General features: G+C 35.3%; 1 protein-coding gene across 1 annotated transcript in view; it reads left to right on the forward strand.

Moving 5' to 3' along the window:
• Window positions 1-21803, forward strand: part of mboat2a (membrane bound O-acyltransferase domain containing 2a) — a 125256-nt gene that overhangs the window by 26224 nt on the left and 77229 nt on the right. The window contains exon 2 of the mRNA XM_022672837.2: window positions 17122-17267. Coding sequence (XP_022528558.2) covers window positions 17122-17267 — 146 coding nt within the window. The remainder of the gene's footprint in view (window positions 1-17121; window positions 17268-21803) is intronic.

The raw sequence follows: 21803 nt of genomic DNA on the forward strand, positions 1-21803 counted from the left end.
CGCAATATACCGCCTTCCTTACAGTATCGCAACATATCACCTTCCTTACAGTATCACAATATACCGCCTTCCTTACAGTATCACAATATACCGCCTTCCTTACAGTATCGCAATATATCGCCTTCCTTACAGTATCGCAATATACCGCCTTCCTTACAGTATCGCAATATACCGCCTTCCTTACAGTATTGCAATATATCACCTTGCTTATAGTGTCGCAATATATCGCCTTCCTTACAGTATCGCAATATATCACCTTCGTTACAGTATTGCAATATATCACCTTCGTTACAGTATCGCAATATATCACCTTCGTTACAGTATTGCAATATATCACCTTCCTTACAGAATCGCAATATATCACCTTCCTTATGGTATCGCAATATATCACTTTGCTTACAGTATCGCAATATATCACCTTGCTTGTAGTATCGCAGTATATCACCTTGCTTGTAGTATCACAATATATCACCTTGCTTACAGTATCGCAGTATATCTCCTTCCTTGTAGTATCGCAATATATCACCTTCCTTACAGTATCACAATATATTGCATTGCTTACAGTATCACACTACATAGCCTTTCTCACAGTATTCTAATATATCGCCTTCCTTACAGTATCACAATATATTGCGTTGCTTACAGTATCACACTACATAGCCTTGCTTACAGTATCGCAATATATTGCATTGCTTACAGTATCACAGTACATTGCCTTCCTTACAGTATCACAATATATATATTACCATACTTACAGTATCAAAATATATCTCCTTTCTTACACAATCTAAATAAATTGCCTTGCTCACCTTGCTTAAAGTATCGCATTACATAGCCTTGCTTACAGTATCACAATATATTGCCTTCTTTAGTGTCTCAAAATATTGCCTTGCTTACAGTATCTCAGTATAGCACCTTCCTTTTAGTATTGCAATATATTGCTTTTCTTACAGTATCCCACTATATAGCATTGCTTACAGTATTTTCATATATCGCTTTGCTTACAGTATAGCCAAATATCCCTTTACGTACAGTATTTATTGCAATATATCACCATCACAGTATATTGATTTGTAACCCCTGTATTGTGATACATATTGAATTGCCAAGTTCTAGCCAATACAATACACAGCCCTGATCTCTGCCCACATTGTCCAAACATGCATACCAGATCATCTCTCTCCTTTAAAATGTTTCATCTTCACTTTGTTGTTATCTCTGAAGATTTCAGACAAAGTTCAGAAAGCGAGGACAGACTGGAGTGGAGACTTACTGAACTCCATGCTGAGTGATATCTGATTTGGTACGCTTGTGATAATTGGATTGTCAGAGTTATCTGCAGCTGCGGAGAGCTGTGGTTACTCTTTTAGAAATATTAATAATAAAGTTCTGGTCTCATAGAAACAGAATAATAGCTTCAGTCTCCTCTGGTCTCAGAGGATGTTGATAGCAGTGTGTGGCTTCCTTCCTGTGTGACTCACTGAGGACTGACTCAACACATTAATGTAATGTGTTGACCTGTACTTCTAGATAATTGGCAGGATTTGGCACTATTGCTACAGTTCCTGCTTTCTAACCATTAAATAAACACTGTAGCCTTCTAATATAAAGCTTCCTCCTAGTCATTTCAGCTGAATCTCCACTGTTTTAACCTTTTAAATAGGGCTCTGAACTGGCAAGAACTTGCCGATATGATATGCGCATCACAATCCTTGGGTTCCAGTTGAATACAGTATATCGCAATACATTGCAATACTATGAATAAGACAATATATATACAGATTTTTTTTATCAAACTTTAGAAAAAAGCCAACTATCATACAAAATGTTATTTTATTGTGAGTTTATTGATTTGTTTTATGCAGTTATAACATCGAGTGGTCTGGGTTTCAACACAACAGAAAATAAATCACTGTGTTCCACCAGTCTTCATATGTAAACTAATAACTGATACTGAGATTAAAAAAAAAAAGTTTTCTACATCTGAAATTTACCCATGTTAAAACTTTTTTTTGCATTTTATTATTTATTTATTATTTATTTTTCCTGTTGCAATACATTCTGGCTGGATAATACAAACACATGTTATTTAATTTCTATATCTGAATATTTGGTCAGAGAATTACGTTAACATTCTAGGATTAAAGAATTAGCATTTTCAGATTTTTGTTACCCTTTAAATCACACTAGTGCTCACGGTACCTGTTTTCTGGGCAAATGAAAAAGTGAGTGAATGGATGAATTTATAGAACGATAGACAGGCGTATTGATCCCAAAAAAGAGTGCAGAAGTCAATTGGTTGTGACTAAGAATGGTTCTTTTAAAAAAAACTGCATTCCTCTCTTTCACAGAAACTCTTAAGCTGACTTACAAATAGTTAGAATGTGTAAAATAAGCTGTCTAATGGGAGAAGCAGAATAAAGGCATGCAATACCAATAACCAGATATCCCTCTTGAGAGTACATCACTCAGCCAAGTACAGTAAGTATTAGAGCACAGAGAAGCTATACCACACAAAAAAGCAAAAAATGATGCATGACCAGATTTCCATTACCAGACTTGCCTAAAAATGTTAATTTTGCGTGCAGTCTCAATCAGTACAGACCCCAAAAACAATGATTGGTCCATCTCTACTACAAATGCTCATAGTGCAGTCAACACTGCACTATAAAGATCTACACGTCTTAAGGCCAACTAGCAGCCCTCAGATAACTGCTTTAGATTTAGTGTCACTTATTGTAATGGTATTGATTGCAGCATGCTGCTACACTCATACACTCACAAGTCGATTAAAAGACATTGCGAGGGAGCACTCACTGGCTGAAAGGCCCTCTGCTTGACTTGATGTCTAATTGAAGGCCATGATTAGAGGGCTCTCTGAAGGTTAGATCTACACGTCCGTCTCTCTGTCTTCAGGCTTTTGTGTGCAGGGGATGTCTGGCATTCTAGAGCAGCTTACTGTGGCAGTTTTACACTCTATAAACTGTCTGTGTTATAGCGCTGTGAATTGTAGATGCAGGTTATTCATGCATTATTAATTTTATTTCAGAATATTTTATACCCAAGGGCATCTTTTATGCTTTTAACCTAAAGCTGGTACATTTAGTGATGTGCGCCGTGTTATATTACTCAATTATAATGCCAGTCTCCGTTGGCATTCAGGTCATTCAAGGCTGTGTTCACATTGCAAAGCTCATTAATTAATTGAGAATATTGGTTCAAACTGGATTTGGCTTTTCCGACGGTTCATATTAATAAATGTTTGTTACACGTGTCTGTGTGTAATGTATAGTGTATATATCTGTCCTTATGGATAGTATGGATATTTCAACGTGTTATGTTTTGCAATACTGTCAAAAAAAGGTCTCAAAAATACAGTATTCGTTTTTTTTTTTTTCTTTTCATTTCGTGTTTTTTTTTTAACTTAACCTCCTAGATATCTGTGCTGTACTCTTAAAATCTTATTGTTCTGATTGCTTTAAAACTTTGCTTTTACTGCCATTTAAAGCATATCACAATGTGTTTTTTTTACTGTTTTAATTTTGCTAAAAATTTTGTTTCAAAAACCTGCTTGATACCGTAATATACTGCAGTATATTAAATTGTAATCCTTTTGTAGTGATATATTGCATTGCCAGGTTCCTCCCAATACACATTTCCAACATATAGGCAGAAAGACGCATGAAATCTGATTTACATGTTTACATTAATTTTGCATGGTATGGCAAATGGGTCTAGTGTAATAGTTAATGTTTGAAGAAGGAAATCTTTCTGTATTTCTGAAAGTAATGCAGTATTTCTGTCCTCTTTGCAGAGTTTATTCAGGCTGACAACAGACAACCATATACACCATACCTGTGGATGGCCTACACCTTTTAGCCCATCCATGCAGTGCACACACACATGTACACTAATTAATAAAACATAATTAAAACCCAGGTATCGGGCCCACATCACTGATGCTCTGGTACTCTAATTGCTCTGTTACCACTGCCTCTGGGAGGCTTATCATAAGTGAAAAGCTTTAATTTAAAGGTGAATAAAGTTGTTTGATGTATAAATATTTAATATGTGGCTTAAAATGCTCCGATGCAGATTTTTCAAGCTTATTCACAACTCTGTTAGAACCTTATTACAGCCCTGAGATGTTCAAAACTGGTGGCTTGTAACTCCAGTTAGCTTTTCATCACAGAAAATACATTCTCAAACATGCTGTAGAATTAGCATTGCCCTTCTAGACTTGCTGCTGTAATATGTGTGTATACCACCACTCAACATGAGGAAATTATTATTTTTTATTGTCTTCAATAAATAGTTACTAGATAGTAATTAGTTCCTTTCATTTTTGTAATTTGTGTAAACAAATGAATTCTTTTACCCTACCCTACCCATCATGTATGCCAGAGGGAAGCTGGTGGCCAGCCAGCACATGAGTCATGATATTTTGGCAAAATCAATCTTTAGAGTGCAATAATTACTGTGATTTGTCCTGGTATTTATAAAGGCAGTATCTAAATAGTCTTATCTGGGTGATCTAATGCATGACGACACTAGGCAACAAAAACAACAAATGATCTGGTGAGATTAAGTAGGAGCAAAGGGCAAAAACAGTGCAATGTGTTTTCTAGTCGGGGCACACGGAAAATAATACGGAAACATACGTCATCATAATTATTTTATGTTAATTGGGGTGGAGGGGTGTATTGTTTTTATTCTTTAGAATTGCTTCTTGAGCTTTTAGCCACCTATCGTATTTTACGGACTATAAAGAGCACTATGAATAAACATCTATTTTCTGTTTTTTTTAATACATAAGGTTATAGATTAAAAGGCACATTTTAGGCGACAATAGTAAAGAACAAGGGTGTCGCCATGTTGTTAATCTACACAGATTTCGCTCCTGAAAACTGTTTATTTTGGTGAGCAGCAGCATTAGCCATTAGGCTAGTAAATACTGCCCGACAGCATGACACTGAGGAACCCTGAATGTTCCAGTAAGCCAGGGTGCTATCAGCTAGTGGTTTGTCCCACCTAGCTTGTTTTAACACATAAACATGCAAACTACAGTCTGATATACTCACTTCTGAGTGGTGAAAGTGCTAGCGGCTAGCAGCTAATGCTTATGCTGCTCCAGCATCGTGCTGGAGAAACTTGAACAATGAAACTGCTTCTATCTATCAAAAAGAAACAAACAAAAAAAATCCCCTCTGGGATCAATAAAGTATCTGTCTGTCTGTCTGTCTGTCTGTCTGTCTGTCTATCTATCTATCTATCTATCTATCTATCGATCTATCTACTTGGGATATCTGTAATAGTGACTAAACATTGGTATCACCAATTTTGCAGTACAAAAAAGGAAAAATGGAAACTTGCTCTTATAGCCTGCAACACTGTTGAAGTGCCATCCATCCATCCATCCATCCATATGCTTTATAATGCTGTACTTCAGCAGAGTGGCTTTACTGCTTCTTACAACCTGACTGGTACAATTCATACCTGGATTATAAGATACACTGTTGATTTTTGGGGAAAATAAAGGATTTTAAGTGAAGCTAATAGTGCAAAAAATATGGTTGTCTCTTATGCTAGCCACTAAGAGCCTTTGGACAAATGCCCTCCTCAGGGAAAGTCATTACACTCATTTGGACCAAGAAAAGATTTTGCAGCATGTTGTACTTATGATGTAGCTCTACCAGCCAACCAGTATTTAAATCTCTGGCTAAAAAACTAAAAACACTAAAAACTATTCTTAGGTGCTGTTTTTTATTAAAGGTGCTAAAATAATAATAATTATTATACAAATTATGATTCTGCCAGCTTTGCTTCATGACTTCACATAAGTCACGTAAAGACAGCTATTGTGCTCAGTCTGACTGTAGTTGAAGGCTGCCTGTGTGTTTTGTTGTCAGTAATGATAGGGTAAGATGGGAGCTTAATCGCTGCAACTTTATTTTTAGCATTACAGGATAGTGGGCTACGGTATTATTCATAACCGCTGTCAGTAGTCATGGAGGTTCAATACAAACAAAGGCTGTGGCTCTGAGACTCTTTCATTTTCTGTTGTGAATATAGCATGTCGAACAGTTTAAAGCCTTTCCTGAAGATTTCCAAGCTAACAGGTTAATGTTAAGGGTATTTTTAGAGCTAACACAGCTACTTCACAGAACCAGTAAAAAAAGGAGTGGACTTATCTTCCTGTCGTGTTCTGAAGATGTATTTTGTGTTTTTGTAATAGCACACTCACTGATATATTACAGTGTATCTGTCTATGGAATGTTTGATAGCTGTATATGAGCTTGTTCTTACCTCAAGAACACGGTCAGTGTGAAAAACTTGGTGTTTGTGTACTAAGTTGAGCTGAGTGTGAGGTAAAGAACACTTTTAAAAAATATAGTTGCTGCAAATGAGCGCTGAGGTGCTAAAATGGTGTAAATAATATTTATTTTTACATTCATGTATTAAATTGGCTGTTGATCACTCACAATGTAGTGGGAGGCATAAGCATTATATAAAACATTCTCACATAATATTTAAAATTAATATAAAAATTAAAACTTACTTTTTACTTTTTGTTTTTAATAGAAAGATATTCGAAATAATAAGCATGTCTTTGTATGTTAACAGTGCCTTATTTTATACTAATATACATATTTAACAAATATTTGTATTGTTTAAAATAGAAAAAACAATAAAAAGTTTAAAACAATGAACAGTTAAATTTGGCATTACTGTATTCTCTTTTACTATTACTGTATGCGTGTGAGAGTGAGTTGTATACATGTTTACCTCACCTCCTCTAAATGTAAGTTAGTTAGCCAAAGGTGGAAGTGGCTTCATTTTAACCAGCCAGATGCAAAAAAAAAATGCCTGGGAAGCATTTTCTTTGTGCATGCCTACTGCTGCTGACAGCGCAATGGTAAGCATTGTTTTATTTTTGATGTTTCTTATTTACACAGCGTTAAAAATTGTCCTGCCTTTTTTTAGACAGAAACAAATACCTCTTCAAAAATTGTCTGTTGTCTTTTTGAGCTGAAAGATATGAGCTAAATTGGGGTAGGATACTGATGTTAGCTTAGGTAACAGCCTTAGCATTTGTTTGTTTACCAAAAAAGCAACCACTTTTCTCTGTGTCAACTATTTCTAATGTCTACTGTGGGGTTTTTTGGTCTTCGTATGGTTTTCGCACTATGAGGCGCACCGGATAATAAGGCGCATTATCAATGAACATCTGTTTTCATACATAAGGCGCACTGGATTATAAGGCGCATTATGCGACACTAGTAAGGAACATAGGTGTCACCGTTTTCCTTCTAATTCCTGTAAAGCTAAGTTAATAAAACAAAACTGTAATTTTAATTTAGCATGGTAAACGTGCAGGCTACAGGCCGATAATACACACCTCTGAATGGCGAAAGAGCTAGCGGTTAGCGCGGTTAGCGGCTACTGCTAATACTGCTGGAAAACTAAAACTCTCCTGAAATCTGCTTATTTTGGTGAGTAAAACACACTAATTTTTATTTACAGTGAGCTTAGATTCCCAGTGTTTGCCTAAAGGTGACAGTACTTAGGGCGATCTGTACCAAGTTTGTTTGGCATCTGTGTGGCGTTATTGTGGTATTTGGATTTGGCTCTGCCAAAAAACACATCAGTCCATCTCTACAAAGAAAAAGAGTGTATAGTAGATGGATTATTTTCTAAAATTTTATATTACTAAAATTTTCCTATATTGTGTAATAGGGGTGGGCGAGGGTATTTTTGCGATAACGTCATATTTGGTGATATAGGAAAACTAAAATAATTCATTAATTTCAGGAATATAGTATAATAGTATAACAGAATAATCATAATGTGGCAAAATAAATAATATAGCATAAAATAATATAATACAGCAAAAAATATTGCAGAATATTCAGTGCATGCATATAAACCGCAAACTAAAACAATTATACAATAAATACACCTAAAGCTTCACAGTAAATAATAGACTACTTTTAAGACAGAACAGCCCTATTATCACGATATGGATTTTTAATATCATGATATTTCTGTCACGATATATTGTATACGATATAATATTGCCCACCCCTATTGTGTAATGTAAAAGCCTTGATTCAGGCACAACAAGAGACATATTTAATTGGCCTAGAACTTATTAATTCAGTAATTGGCTAGAGCTTCATTGGCAAAACTTTAGGAAGGCCAAGGCCACGATAATGATGGATACTGTATAACCCAGGCTTTGTTTTCTGCTGCGATGTGTGGACCAGGCAGCAGCTGAAGGCAGTCAGAGCCAGCCTGAGATAAAGAAAGTGCAGTATTGGGTCAGAACCTGACTGGCGTCACCGGGTCCTCAGGCTTAATATAGCTGCTCAGCTGGAGTTGTCACATATGAATAAAAGGATCTGCTGTGACTGGGAAGAAGAGAAGAGCGGAGAAGCTGTCAGCTCTCATTTCTCTCCAGACCTCTGTCCCCTCCGAGATTGAGATTCATGATGTCTAGCGTTCTGTTTATTTTCCCAACAGGGATCTGGAGAGTAAGCCTGCAGACTATGTGCTTTATTTATGTATTTGTCCTTCCTATTGTTTCCAAATATAAACTTATAAGCTTATTTGGTATCAACTTTAGATCATGTCTCAGTCTTGGCCTTTATATATATATATATATATATATATATGCCTTAAGCCCTATCCGGACAGGATTAGTTTGTCAGGGGGACTATAAAAAAATATTTCACACTTCTACTCAGTGATCTACTCAGTCACTTCTACTCGACTGCAATTGAAAAAAAAACAGGAGGACCAGTGAGTTTTTTGCTTTGTTGGTCACATGACATCGCGTTCAGTAGCTCCTCCATATCCACCTGCCGTTGTGTTTATGTGGATCTCCGTGGAGACGCATGCCCAAAGTGTAATTATGGTGAGCAGCAGTGGACAAATAGCTATTTTATTAAACGCGAGGTGCCGAAACTCAGAGATGTGCATCCTGACAGGAATAAAATCACAGAGGGCCCCCCCATAAATGAGAAAATTACCACAGAACCTCCTAAGAAACTAATCCAGTCCAGATAGGGCTTTAGAGTTGTTGCTGTTGTTTGTTACATAATGATTTAAATGCATGAAATTAATATGGGACTTGTTGTCTGAACCAGTCACATTTGTAGACAGCTGATCCTCCTGTCGTTTTTGAAATGGCTTTTTGAAGAGTAGTAACAGGGAGGTTGTTTTTTTCTTTGCTGCAATAATAGCCTCTACACTTCTGCAAAGGACATACTTTTGATTGAGGAACATTGCTTTGAGGGTTTAGACAAGTCAAGGCAAGACAAGACAACTGTATACATCATACAAGTGCAGGGCACAGGTGGAATTTGGCCTCTGCCTTTAACACATCTTTAAAGTGAACACTAAGAAAAGGCTGTTTTATTAAAGCTGATTTAGGTCCCTCTCTGGTGAGAATGGGTAATTGCACTGAGCATGTGGAGGAATCATTTTAAACTGGACGGGTGTGATGCTTTTAGAGCGGAGGAATCCGATTCCAGGTTATGTTCAGCCAGAGAGAGAGAGAGAGCGGCTCAGTCAGAAACTTCACTCCAACTACACACTTTGTTTTACTATGAGTGAATGAGCTGCTGAGCTCTAAGTTTCCCCTTCTGAAGTCTCCATTGCTCCACCAGTCGCTCGCATTCAGTAAAACTGAGCCAGATCCTCTTTTAGAGGCTGTACACGTGACGCAAGTACGTAAAGATGCGTGACGTGGCCAGAAGAACTCCTGCAAAAAAAGTGACCCGACAACCCAGTTTTTAGAATGAATGTATTAACATTAGCAGGGATGGTTGTTCCAGCACAGTGGTATCATTAAACACAATATTTTATTCCTTCTCCACTCAGAAATGCTTCTGCTTTCAGTTTTCTGCTTTTCAGAAATAAAATAATACACTTTAAGTATAACTATAACAGTTTCCTTTATTCAGTAAAAAATAATAATAATGTAACAAAATAAAATAAAATAAAACATAAATAATGCAACATAGCAGCAAATATCTACTTCTGAACTAAAGGGCAGCATGTTTAGTGCATGCATTAAAAAAAAATTCAATCAGACAATTAAATGTATATACAGTAAGTAACCTTTAATAATATCACTTTTATGATTAGGTTTTTATAGCATTAATTTTATTGCAATATTATTGCATATGTTACAATATGGCACACCCATAAGCAGAGCATTAGTAAGGTTAGGCTGCTCAGATTTTTTTTGCAGATTTATTGCCTGGAATGAACAGGTCCACAGCTTGCTCAAACTGCAAACAGCAAATTGCAAATGTGCAAATAAATTAAAACCCTGCAGCAGCACTGCTGAGCCTGATTCACTTAAACCAGCACAACACAGAATAACACCTGTGGTCCTGTGGGGTCCTGATTACTACAGAACAGGGTGGTGAATGGAGGTTCTAAGCAGATTATGCAGAGAAACAGATATAAAAAAAGGACTGACGTCTGTAATTATGCAACTACAAAAGCTTCTACATGGTAAGTGAAGCTGATCAAATAGACAATTAGTGTTAGCTAACAAAAAAAAATCTGTAGGAGATACAGAAAACATACAAACATATAAAGTAGATTCAATATACCACACAGCTGCAAGTTAGGCTGGATCAAACTGAAAAGCAGACCCCCAAAGACCCCTACAGCCAGTCTGAATTTATGCTAATTCAAGCATAACTCTGCTGTGCAGCACATTAGCATGGGAATACTGTATAGAGAAAATAAGGAGTAAAGCTCTCTCTCCTGACCCCTGATCGCGGTCATGTTATAGATGCATTGAGTATGTGCGCTTGGGCCAATTATGCTGTTGTCAAAGAGATCTATACGCCCCACATCTTCTGAATGAAAAGACGTTAATGTACAGTCTTAGTGCTTTGTGAGTGTCAGCGAGGGGTCTTTTCAAACTTACAGTTTCTTGGGAAAGTATTCATCCCATTCATTAATTTTGGTTAAATGCTGAAATATTGAATAACAAACATTTTTTAGTTAATATATAATTTAGAATATTTTTGTTATAAATAGTGTAAATTTAATTAAGAAATATACTGTAATATACAATTGGACCATTTCGCCCAGCCCAAAGGATTGATTGGTTTTGCCATTTTTTTTCACCATTGCATAAATGAAATAGCCTAAGTTTATATTTGGCTTACTTTTTTCAAAGAACACGCAGGTACAAAATTATCATTTAGAAATACTTTTTGAACACTAAACATCTTTTTATCACTTTAAACTTGTGGTTTCTGAGGCTAGTAACTCTGATAAACACATCCTGTGTTCAATTTGGTCTTCCTTTCCTGGGGCGGTCCTGGTTAAGGCCAGGTTTATCATTTTGATGGTCTTTGCAACTGCACAAGAGGACATATATATATATTTTTTTGGATTGACTGACTTAAATAATTTTTTTGTCTTTACTTGAGTTCTTGTCATAAAATGCATTAGAAGCAACTCTACATCTTCAACATCATCTACAATTGTGTCACAGTATGATTTTAAAAATAGATATAACTTTTAAACAAATCAATTAATTTTAAAGTAGCTTGTCCAGCGTCACTTTTCCTTTTCTGGAATACAATGAATAAGTCAGCAAATGTCTGTTTGAAATATTTGCCAAATCAGCCAATGCCGATTTAAAAATAAATAAATAAATAAAAGCGCTGTGTTCAGCAGGGTTTAATTTAATAGTTAGATGTTAGTTTTGTTTTTTGTTTTTGGCAGTACATTTTTTGATACATTTCTTCAAGTTTTAAACATTTTAAAGACTGCAGAAGTATAGTGCAGTAAACAATCACTGATACATTTCTAAAAAAATAAACTAATGTAACATTGGGAAATTAAAAATTGTGTAATATTTGTGAAGAATTCTTGAAATATCATGATTAATATATCCATCCATATTGTCATGTGGCTTTTCTGTGTGTTGTAATGTCGCTGATGTGTAATCCTGTATTGCTTCATCTTCCACGCTGTTCTGTTACCACAAGTAACCACAAGAAGATGACCTCACGCTGTCGCTCTCAGTCTCATGGAGACAACCACAATGTACACAGTCAGCCGTAAAGCTGTGGTTGTAATCAGTAAGCTGCAGGGTGAAGTGAAGTCTCGGTGTTGTTACTCAACACAGTTTTAACTCATCAGAAGTCTGTACCCACCATGCCCTCGCAATCTGCATGATGGAGGAAAAGCAGCTTTGGGCACGGTCTAAGCTCTGCATTAGGTAATGGAACAGGGCATCTCTCTCACCCTCGTTACGCCTGAATCACTCTCTCTCTGTAGATGACTAGCGGCTAGCGCTAGCGGCTAGTGTCAGGAGAGATCTGAAGTCAGACACTGTTGGGCTCAACACACTGCTGACTTTATAAGAACATCTTCAGTAAAACTGACACAAGGCTGAGCCTTTTAAAGCCAGTGTGAAAAACACACAGTAAACACTTATAACTGCTCACTACACACAATTTAAACAGGGCTTTTCTTTCTTTGAGTAAATCTTTTTATTGTCTGTTTTGCATTGACATTGAACATTGGGGAGCGCAGTAAATACAGCATATTAAGTAGCATTGTTCTGGTTCACAGAATATAACACACAAACAGTTTACAAAGTAAATAAAATAAATAAATTAATGTAAAGTAAAAATAAATAAATAAATAAAAATAACTAAATGAAAAAAAAAATGTTGGACAAGGTTGTTTTTATATAGGTGACAGAATAAAAATAATTAGGGGGAGAGGGGGGAGAGAAAAAAAAAAAACATTTCTCGGATACACAACATAAAGACATGCGTAAATTCTTAGTATAATTTTGATTAAGGAGAATGTTCCAAGCTTTGAGTACAGGGAGAAATATTTTACCATTATTCTGGAATTGCAGCAAGTGAAAGATTATCCATGAAAGTGAAAAAGGGCTGCCATGATTTTTAAATTTTTAAACAGAACCATTCAGAGTGCATCGAATTCGTTCCAGTGTGCTATACCGAAGGACATCCCTAATCCATTCAGAATACATAGGTGGAACTGAAAGTTTCCACTTCAATAAAATTAACCGTCTTGCTAAAAAAGTCACAAAGGCTACAAAATCAGAGTGATGTTTTGACATTAACAAGGCAAATGGAAGGACACCAAATATTGCTGTAAAGGGGTTAGGATCCAACTGTATCTCAAAAACCTCAGATAATGTTGAGAAGATTTCAGTCCAAAACTTGAACAATGATGGGCATAGCCAGAACATGTGTATTAGGGAGGCAGTGTCCCGATGGCAGCGATCACATAATGGGTCTGTATCTGGATAAATTTTGTTAAGTCTGGCTTTAGTCCAATACACTCGGTGAAAGAGTTTACATTGAATCATTTCATGCTTAGCACAGAAGGAGGATGAATGAATTCTGTATAATATTTGTTGCCACTCATCCTCAGTTAAGAGTACATCTAGATCCTTCTCCCATTGCTCTTTAAGATTTCTTAAACATGTAGCTTGAACCGAACTAATTAAGTTATAAAGTTGAGAAAAACAGGGCTTTTCTTTCATCTTTATGATAGGACATGACAGGATTATTTTCTCAGGGGGACGTCTGTGAAAAATATTTCACACTTCTACTCAGTGATAAAACTCCTGCAACTAGACTGCATTAAAAACAAAATACAGGAGGACCAGTGAGTTTTTTGGCTTTCTTAATCACATGACATCGCATTCAGTAGCTCCTCCATTTCCACTTGCTGTTGTGTTTATGTGGATCTCTATGGAAATGTACGCCCAAAGTGTAATTACAGTGCGTGGCAGTGGACAAATAGCTATTTTATTACATGCGAGGTAATAAAACTCAGAGATGTGAGGACTAAATTTACCGGAGGACAACAGAGTTTAGCGAAAAACAGTAGATAATTCCAACTGTAATTTTCTCAGAGGACATCTGAGAAAAACACATACATGGTCTTCCCAGGCGGAAAAAAAACTCCCTTTAACTGTCTGTTTTTGTTACTGTGCCTTTAACCCATAAAAGCCCAGACCCAGTTCTTAGTATTGATTAAATCACTTAAACTATTCATTTATAGTTTATTCATGTTTTTCTTATTGTGAAAAAAAATAAAATGCATGTGAAATATTGGCACTTTCCTAAAATAATCACCTACAAATTTCTTCAGGTTTTTCAGGAAACCCTAGAAAACAAAAAAAAAGTTGTTATAGATATTTAAAAAATTAGCAACAATTTTAGAGGATAGTAAAATTTAATAGTAAGACTAAATTATTATGCAATATGTATAGCTTATAGCCTTTATTATTTATTAAGTAAATGTGCAAACAAAATAAATAACAAAATAACTTGCAAAATACATTTTTATTAATGTCTTGGACATTGACCTAATTGCAAAAGTAAGATAAAAAAAAATACTTAGAACACAAAAAAAAGCATTTGTTACCTGTCCCCACTCTCTAACTATAAACTTTACTCTGAAATATATAATAATGGAAATTAATGGTAGTATTGTTACTTTCACTCCTGTTTTTCGAAACATAAAAAGTAACAGGAATGAGTGCCAGTCACAAGAGTGAGTTCCAGTAACAGAAATGAGTACCATTAAGAAAAAAGAATGATTTTTTTTTGTCATAAATATCAATTATTTAAACATACATTTATTTAAAAGTTAATAATACTTTCTTGTGAAAAAGTTGAAGAAATTATTTAACTTGCTTTTAAACAAGCTTTTTAAATGTCACATGAGTTTTGTAACCGTCTTTGGCTTAGAAACCTTGTATAAAATTAAGCAAAGCTACCTGAGATTGACAAGTACATGTTTTGAATTGTGAAATTCACATGTTATTAAAATTAGAGTTGAAAAAAAAATTAAAATATGTGTAATTTGGAACAATTACAACATTTGGTGGAATGGCCCAGTATCTTTCTTTCCTTTCTGTCAGACCTTGATTAGAAATGCAACAGAATAAAGGAGAATAAAATGATTTTACTTCCATTTAGAATTTTTTTTTCCTTTTAAGTTCAAGACAATTTGGAGACACAAGAAGGGAAGACATTTTTTATGTAATTAATCTTTAAATATGTAACTAATCGCTGTTTTGTCCCTCATTCACCAATTTTACCCAGGTTAAAACACTTCTCATAACATCACTTATAGAGTAAGTGGTGCTACATTGCAGTGGACTGAGAATAAGCATAAGTGCTAAACCCCTATATATTTTGTTGTGTGAGAACTTCATTCATCTATTTACCATTGCTATCTCTCTCTGACAGAACTTGATTTATTGTTGTGAGCTTGTTGACGGCTCCACTGTTTCACTGAGAGGTTTAAACTCTCAGATATAGCGCAGTAGGTGGCCCTGTGTTGCAGAGCAGCATTTGGAGTCTTTCATGAGAAAGAGAGGAAACGTCTCAAACAATAGAATGAGGCACGGAAAGTGAAATGGGTGTGTGTGTGTGTGTGTGTGTTTGTGTGAGAGAGCGTATGGTGGTGTTCTTATCACTGCTGCCTCGACTGCCTGGATTTGGTGCACACCCAGCAGAGACACACATGAAGCGAACGCTTGAATATCAGCCAGCCAGCAGTAATTCTTCACTGATAACGACACTGGCTTTATTATCAGCTTTTGTAACACCAGCCATGGGTGTAAACGAAGGTGTGTGAGTGAGTCATGTGACAGAAATGAAGGAAGCACTGATGATATCCTCGATATGCATATTAAAGCATATAATCACTACAATAAGGCAAGACAAGTTTATTTATATAGCATCTTTCATACACAATGGTCATTCAAAGTGCTTTACAAATTAGAAAATGCAAAGAAAAGTAAAATTACAAATACATGTAACAATAAAAATTAATTAAGAATAAAGCATGGATAAAACATGATTCAAACATGATTAAAACAAAGATATGTAAAATTAAAAACATGTAAAAGAATAATTGTAATTCGAGAAAATAGTTTAAGAACAATGTAAAAAGAAAATAAAAAAGTAAAAGTAAATGCAAGACATTATACTTAAAATAATATTTAAGTAAATTAAGAAAAAATAAAGAACAAAAGCCAATATAACAACGTGATTAAAATTAAGTGAAACATTACGTGAAACAATTAAGAACAAAAATCAATAACAAGATTAATCACAATACAATAAAATATTCAGTACAAGTAAAACATTGAATTTAGTAATTTCATGTAATTATTTAGTAATGATTTAGTAAACAAAATAGTGTTAAACCAGAATATATTATATATATTTTAAATATTATATCAAATATATTAGGTATTATTAATGTCCCCACAGTAGCATTATTGTTTTACTGGTTATATATTAATCAATTCATTGAAAATCAAATAATTGAAAGTAATTGCATGTATATTGCAAATAGAGTAGTTGCTTTTGGGATTCTGTGCCTTTCCATAACCAACTAATAAGAGTGACCAAAGAATTAACGGGCATACAGTGTTTCCATGTTTTACCACAGTGAATAACAGCATATGTAGCTAATCCTCTGAAATCAGTTGTGACCGTATCGAACATGTGTTTTTTATATTTATTTTCACTGTTATTTTATTGCTGATAGTTTGCACCCCAGATATTTTATATTTTATCTGTTTTATCTGTTAATATACTGTACATCTATTGTACTGACACAACCCCTTACTGTGACAGACTCTGGCTTTTGCCTTAGTTGTTCTTAATAGTCTTAATAATTCCTTTTCTTCTTTGGTTCAGAGCACACAGTTTCCGTTTCTTTAAAACAGATATGACAAAAAAAAGATGGACAACAAATAGCTTCAGTTTTGCATAGTCAAGTTTTAAATGGTATTTGTGAATGTAGCTCTGTATTGTAGAGCTTCACAATGATTACCCAAAGAAAGCCCTTGTTCATGTGGTTGTCTATCAGCTGAAATTCAATGACCGTTCTAAATGCGGTGCCATGCACTACAGGAAGGTAGCTCACAGGTGTTGTGATTCTTGATGAGAATGGGTGTACAGTATATTAACACATGAATTGAAAAGTAACCTAGTTAACTAGATGCAACTTTCTTTCCTTTGTTAAAGAACACAGTAAATTAATTTTAATTATTATGTATCTCTCTTTTAGGTGAACTTCGTGGTGTGCCAGCTCTTCGCCCTCTTCACAGCCTGCTGGTTCCGACTCTATCTGCACCCCAGCAAAACCAGTCCCTTTATCCGCCATGTGGTGGCCACACTCTTGGGCTTCTACTTGGCTCTCTTCTGCTTTGGCTGGTGAGTGTGTATGTGTGTGTGTGTAATAATGTACATTGTTGATACCTTCATTACTAATTTGTTTTATAAAAAAAATAAAAACAGACTACATTCTCATTCAGCCTTTCAGTTTTGATTTCTCCGTATTGGTTAATATTAGCAGTTTTGTTTAGCCATAAAACGCTGATTGCAGACAGGTCTGGCCAAGTTCAAGTGCTTCTCTATTTGAAAGATAGGCCATGTATGTAATAGCTGCCATAAAATGTCTCGGATGATAAGAGGTAACACTGAGGGTAAACATCTGATTACATCTTAAGTACAGTGTTTAGCCGGGGTCAGATACAGGTTAAAAGGCAATTTAAAACCAATAACTCCATTAATAGCCTACACTTTGCAGTTACTGTAGGGAGGGGGGAGTTTTCATGCATTTGGTGAAGCGTACTGGCACTCACATACTCACATAAAAAATGTTAAAAAAAGGACTGTTAAATTAACGATCATTAACACCCACTGCACTGTCTACTGCGGGTGATAATGCTTGCTGCGTATGATGTGTTACCGTACATGTGACTCTATGGGTCGAGGAATTGTTAAATGCCTTTCCCCTATACTTGGCTAGTAAATAGCGAGATTGCGTATAAACATTATGTTATTATCCAATTCATATTTTAATGTGATAACAATTTGCACACAGTTGGTCATTATTGCTTTAAATTTAATCATTTTCCTTCATATAGAGACAAAAGCTCAGTCCTGTAACATATATTTTTTTTATATTTTAAATGACTCCTCTGACAATGTGTTGTAGATATATTTTATTATTACATTTTTGCTCTAAAAAAATTAAAAACCCAATAAAAACAAATATAATTAGTATGATTAATTTTCTACCTTCTGCAAATTATAAAGTTGAAATAATAATGATAATAGTTTCTGCAGTTCAGTTAAAAAATAAGGATTTTCCTTTTGGGTTCAAGTAGGGTATTTTTTTTTAGAATTATAACCTAGGCTTAAGAATTCTGATATTCCTTAATAATATAATTCATTTAAACATGGTATTTTTTTTTCAGGGTCCTCATACCACCACCACCATGTTTGAAAGTTGGCTGTGCTATGCAGTACTAACTTTAAAGCAGTTAGTGCTAAATAGGACTGGGTATTATTATTTTTTTAACTGATACCGGTACCGATACAATACTTTGAATTCGGTACTGTTACACAAAATAAACTTTTTTCAATACCCTGAATTAACCAAAAATTAAAAAAAGATAAATATTCTCACAAAACATATTTATTTAAAAAATAAATTAATTAGTAGTGCTGAGCGTTACTTCTTAATTTTTGCAGATACAATCATTCCAGTATTAATCTGAAAAGTGTAAAAGCCACCGCCTGTGATGTACATATTCACACACTGGCAATGCCAGGTTACTGTAGCCTATAGTGTTCTGCCCTTTGTGCTCAGCTTAAATGCAGTGATCTGATGACAATGTCATGAAATGAACATCCGTCAGTTACAGATGCTGTAAATATTGTACATCTCTTACAATGGAATGGAAAAATCATGGAAACCTATTGGTTAAAAAGTGCATGAACCTTGTCTTGTTACACTTAGAAATGGTGTGTCTATAAAACATTACCAGAAAAAGCTCAGGGATGTGTCCAGGTGCTGTTTTGCAAATGTCAGATTAGCAGTGATGGATGGGTTGCTGTTGCACCCTTTGGGGAATTTGGGCAGTCTGACTTCTCCAAAAAATGTGTTAACTGAAAAATTCTGGCCTGCTGTGTTTAATCAGCTGAATCTCATTAGCAACTAAAATAGACTGATAAGTTGCTTAAGTGAGTTCGTAAGAGGCAGTTACTTTACAGTCATAAGCAATTGCGTGTTGTGTCTTAACACTATTAAATAAAATTAATGTAAGTGATGATATTTTTTTTTTCATTAATATTACAGACTGTTTGAAGGTGATAACATCCTGATTGGAATTAGTACATATATACAGCTCTGGAAGAAGCTATAGAACCTATAAGTTTATTTAATTTTACCAAATTAAAAACCTTATAATCAAGAGGAAGATGGATGATCAAGCCATCAAACCAAGCTGAACTGCTTGAATTTTTGCACCAGGAGTGGCATAAAGTTATACAAAAGCAGTGTGTAAGACTGGTGGAGGAGAACATGCCAAGATGCATAAAAACTGTGCTTCAAATCCAGGGTTATTTCACCAAATATTGATTTCTGGACTCTTAAAACTTTGTGAATATGAACTTGTTTTCTTTTTTGCCATTTCAGCCATTTCTCAATTTCTGCAAATAAATGCTCTAAATGACAATATTTTAATTTGGAATTTGGGAGAAATGTTGTCTGTAATTTATAAAACAAAACAACAATGTTCATTTTACTCAAACATAGACCTATAAATAACAAAATCAGAAAAACTGATTCAAAAACTGAAGCGGTCTCTTAATTGTTTTTATAGAACTGTATATTTTCACAGCTTTGTACTTTGCTACAAATGGGTTTGTGGATCAGTGGTGTGTCATAGTCCAGTAGCAAAAATAAATCTCCTTGATCTCATAAATTTATATCAGTCCAGGCTGGCATTTGTGAGTGTAAGCTAACTGCATCTCTTTCCCTGTGATAAAGAGATTGCTGCCAAGTCCTGTCATGCTGGAAATTGGCCAATATGTCTTAACAGCTGCCATATAACCTCTTTTTGGTGAACAGATAGATAACAACATGGCCAAGAAAGACTGGTTAGAGGGTATGCCAATTTGACACGTGTACAACGGTCTTATCAGCTCTTATCTGCTGCTTCTTATCGAGCTGTAGTTCAGTGTTAGATTACCTGGTGAAAGAGAAGAGAGACTCGGATGGTAGAATGATAGACATTGATTTCACATTTTCACTGAAGATCCCATATTTGCTTGGTAGTGAAGGCATGATGATAGATGCACATTAATGCTTCTACTTCAGCAGCCAGGGTCAGACAGATATAAAAAATTGCATTGGTTATAAAGCATGTTCCGATCAGGTTATCTTGTCCCCTGATTTGTTCTGAGTACCTTAATGCTGACATTATCAGCAAACCAAGCTGATCTGATCTAAATAATATCACACAATAATCACACAGATTTTTGAAGTTTTAGTAATTAGAGACTTTTAAAAATTGGTTTTATAGTGCTTAATGTAGGCCTGTGACAATAGCTGTTTGTTAATGGATGATATATTGTTTTATACACATACTGTATTTTTCGCACTAAAAGACGCACCTAACATCCTTAAATTTCCCAAAAATAGTCAGCGCGCCTTATCAGGTACACCTTGTGTATGAATTTTACCAGTCAGGTTGTAAGAAGCAGTAAAGTCACTCCGCTGAAGTACAGCGTTATACGGGAGTTTTAGTTCTCCAGCACTGAGACTCGAGACTGGAGTGATATTAGTGAAAAAATAAGATACATACATTGTAATTTTATATAAATATATGTCTGTATGTATGGGTACGTATGAAATACACAAATTATATATTTAAACACATAAAGGCCCACTGTGGAACTCATAAAGAATTATCCTCCTGTTTTATTATATAATATAATAGCAAAACATGCAATTACACCATTTTAAAGAGCAATGCACTTTGATAGTTAAGAAAATTCAGAAATTGGAATTGGAATATAATAATGTTTTTTTTTTTTTTTTGCACAAATAAAGGAAAAAGCAGCAACAGTTTTTTAAAGGCTTAGCAGACATAGCAGTTCAGTCACATTTAATGGGATCTCCCCCTTCAGAAAGAATTCTGGTTTTGGACTCACAGATTAGATTATTTTTACCATATAAAGAGAGGCTCCTGAGCTGGAGTGCTGGACTGGGAATTTCCATGTCACTAAAACGAAAATAGTTTCAGCTTTAGTTCTTGGAAGTGAGGGCTTTAAGTGGTACAGCAAACTAAGGCGCTGACACTATGATCCGAAGATCGCTGATTCGAATCCCGGTCATGCAGCTTGCCATTAGTTGCCGGAGCCCTGAGAGAGCACAATTGGCCTTGCTCTCTCTGGGTGGGTAGATGGTGTTCTCTCCCCGCATCACTCCAAAGTTGATGTTGCTCATCTTAAGGCGTCTGTGAGCTGGTGTATCAGAACCGAGTCGCTGCGCTTTCCTCCAAGTGTGCTGGCTACTCAGTAGTTCAAAAAGAGGTGGTGGCTGACTTCACATATATATATATATATCAGAGGAGGCATGTTTTAGCTCACCCTCCTCGTATTAGGGCATTACTAGTGATAGCGGGTAATTGGCCTTGTATATTGGCCTTGTAAATTGGGGATAAACATTTACAAAAAAATAAATAAAAATAAAATAAAAATACATGGAAGTTAACACAACTGGCAGTATCGAGGCATCTTCATTTATTGTGCATAAGTCGATAACATAATTATCGCGACAGGCCTACTCAGACGGATAGCTATTTTTTGCATGTACACATGCACACAATTCTATAATCTAATGTAATTGAATTCCAAAAAGGTGCTGCTGTTATGTTCAGAGGAGAGCCGGTTAAA

The sequence above is a fragment of the Astyanax mexicanus genome, chromosome 14 (genome assembly GCF_023375975.1).
Source record: "Astyanax mexicanus isolate ESR-SI-001 chromosome 14, AstMex3_surface, whole genome shotgun sequence".
Lineage (NCBI taxonomy): Eukaryota > Metazoa > Chordata > Actinopteri > Characiformes > Acestrorhamphidae > Astyanax > Astyanax mexicanus.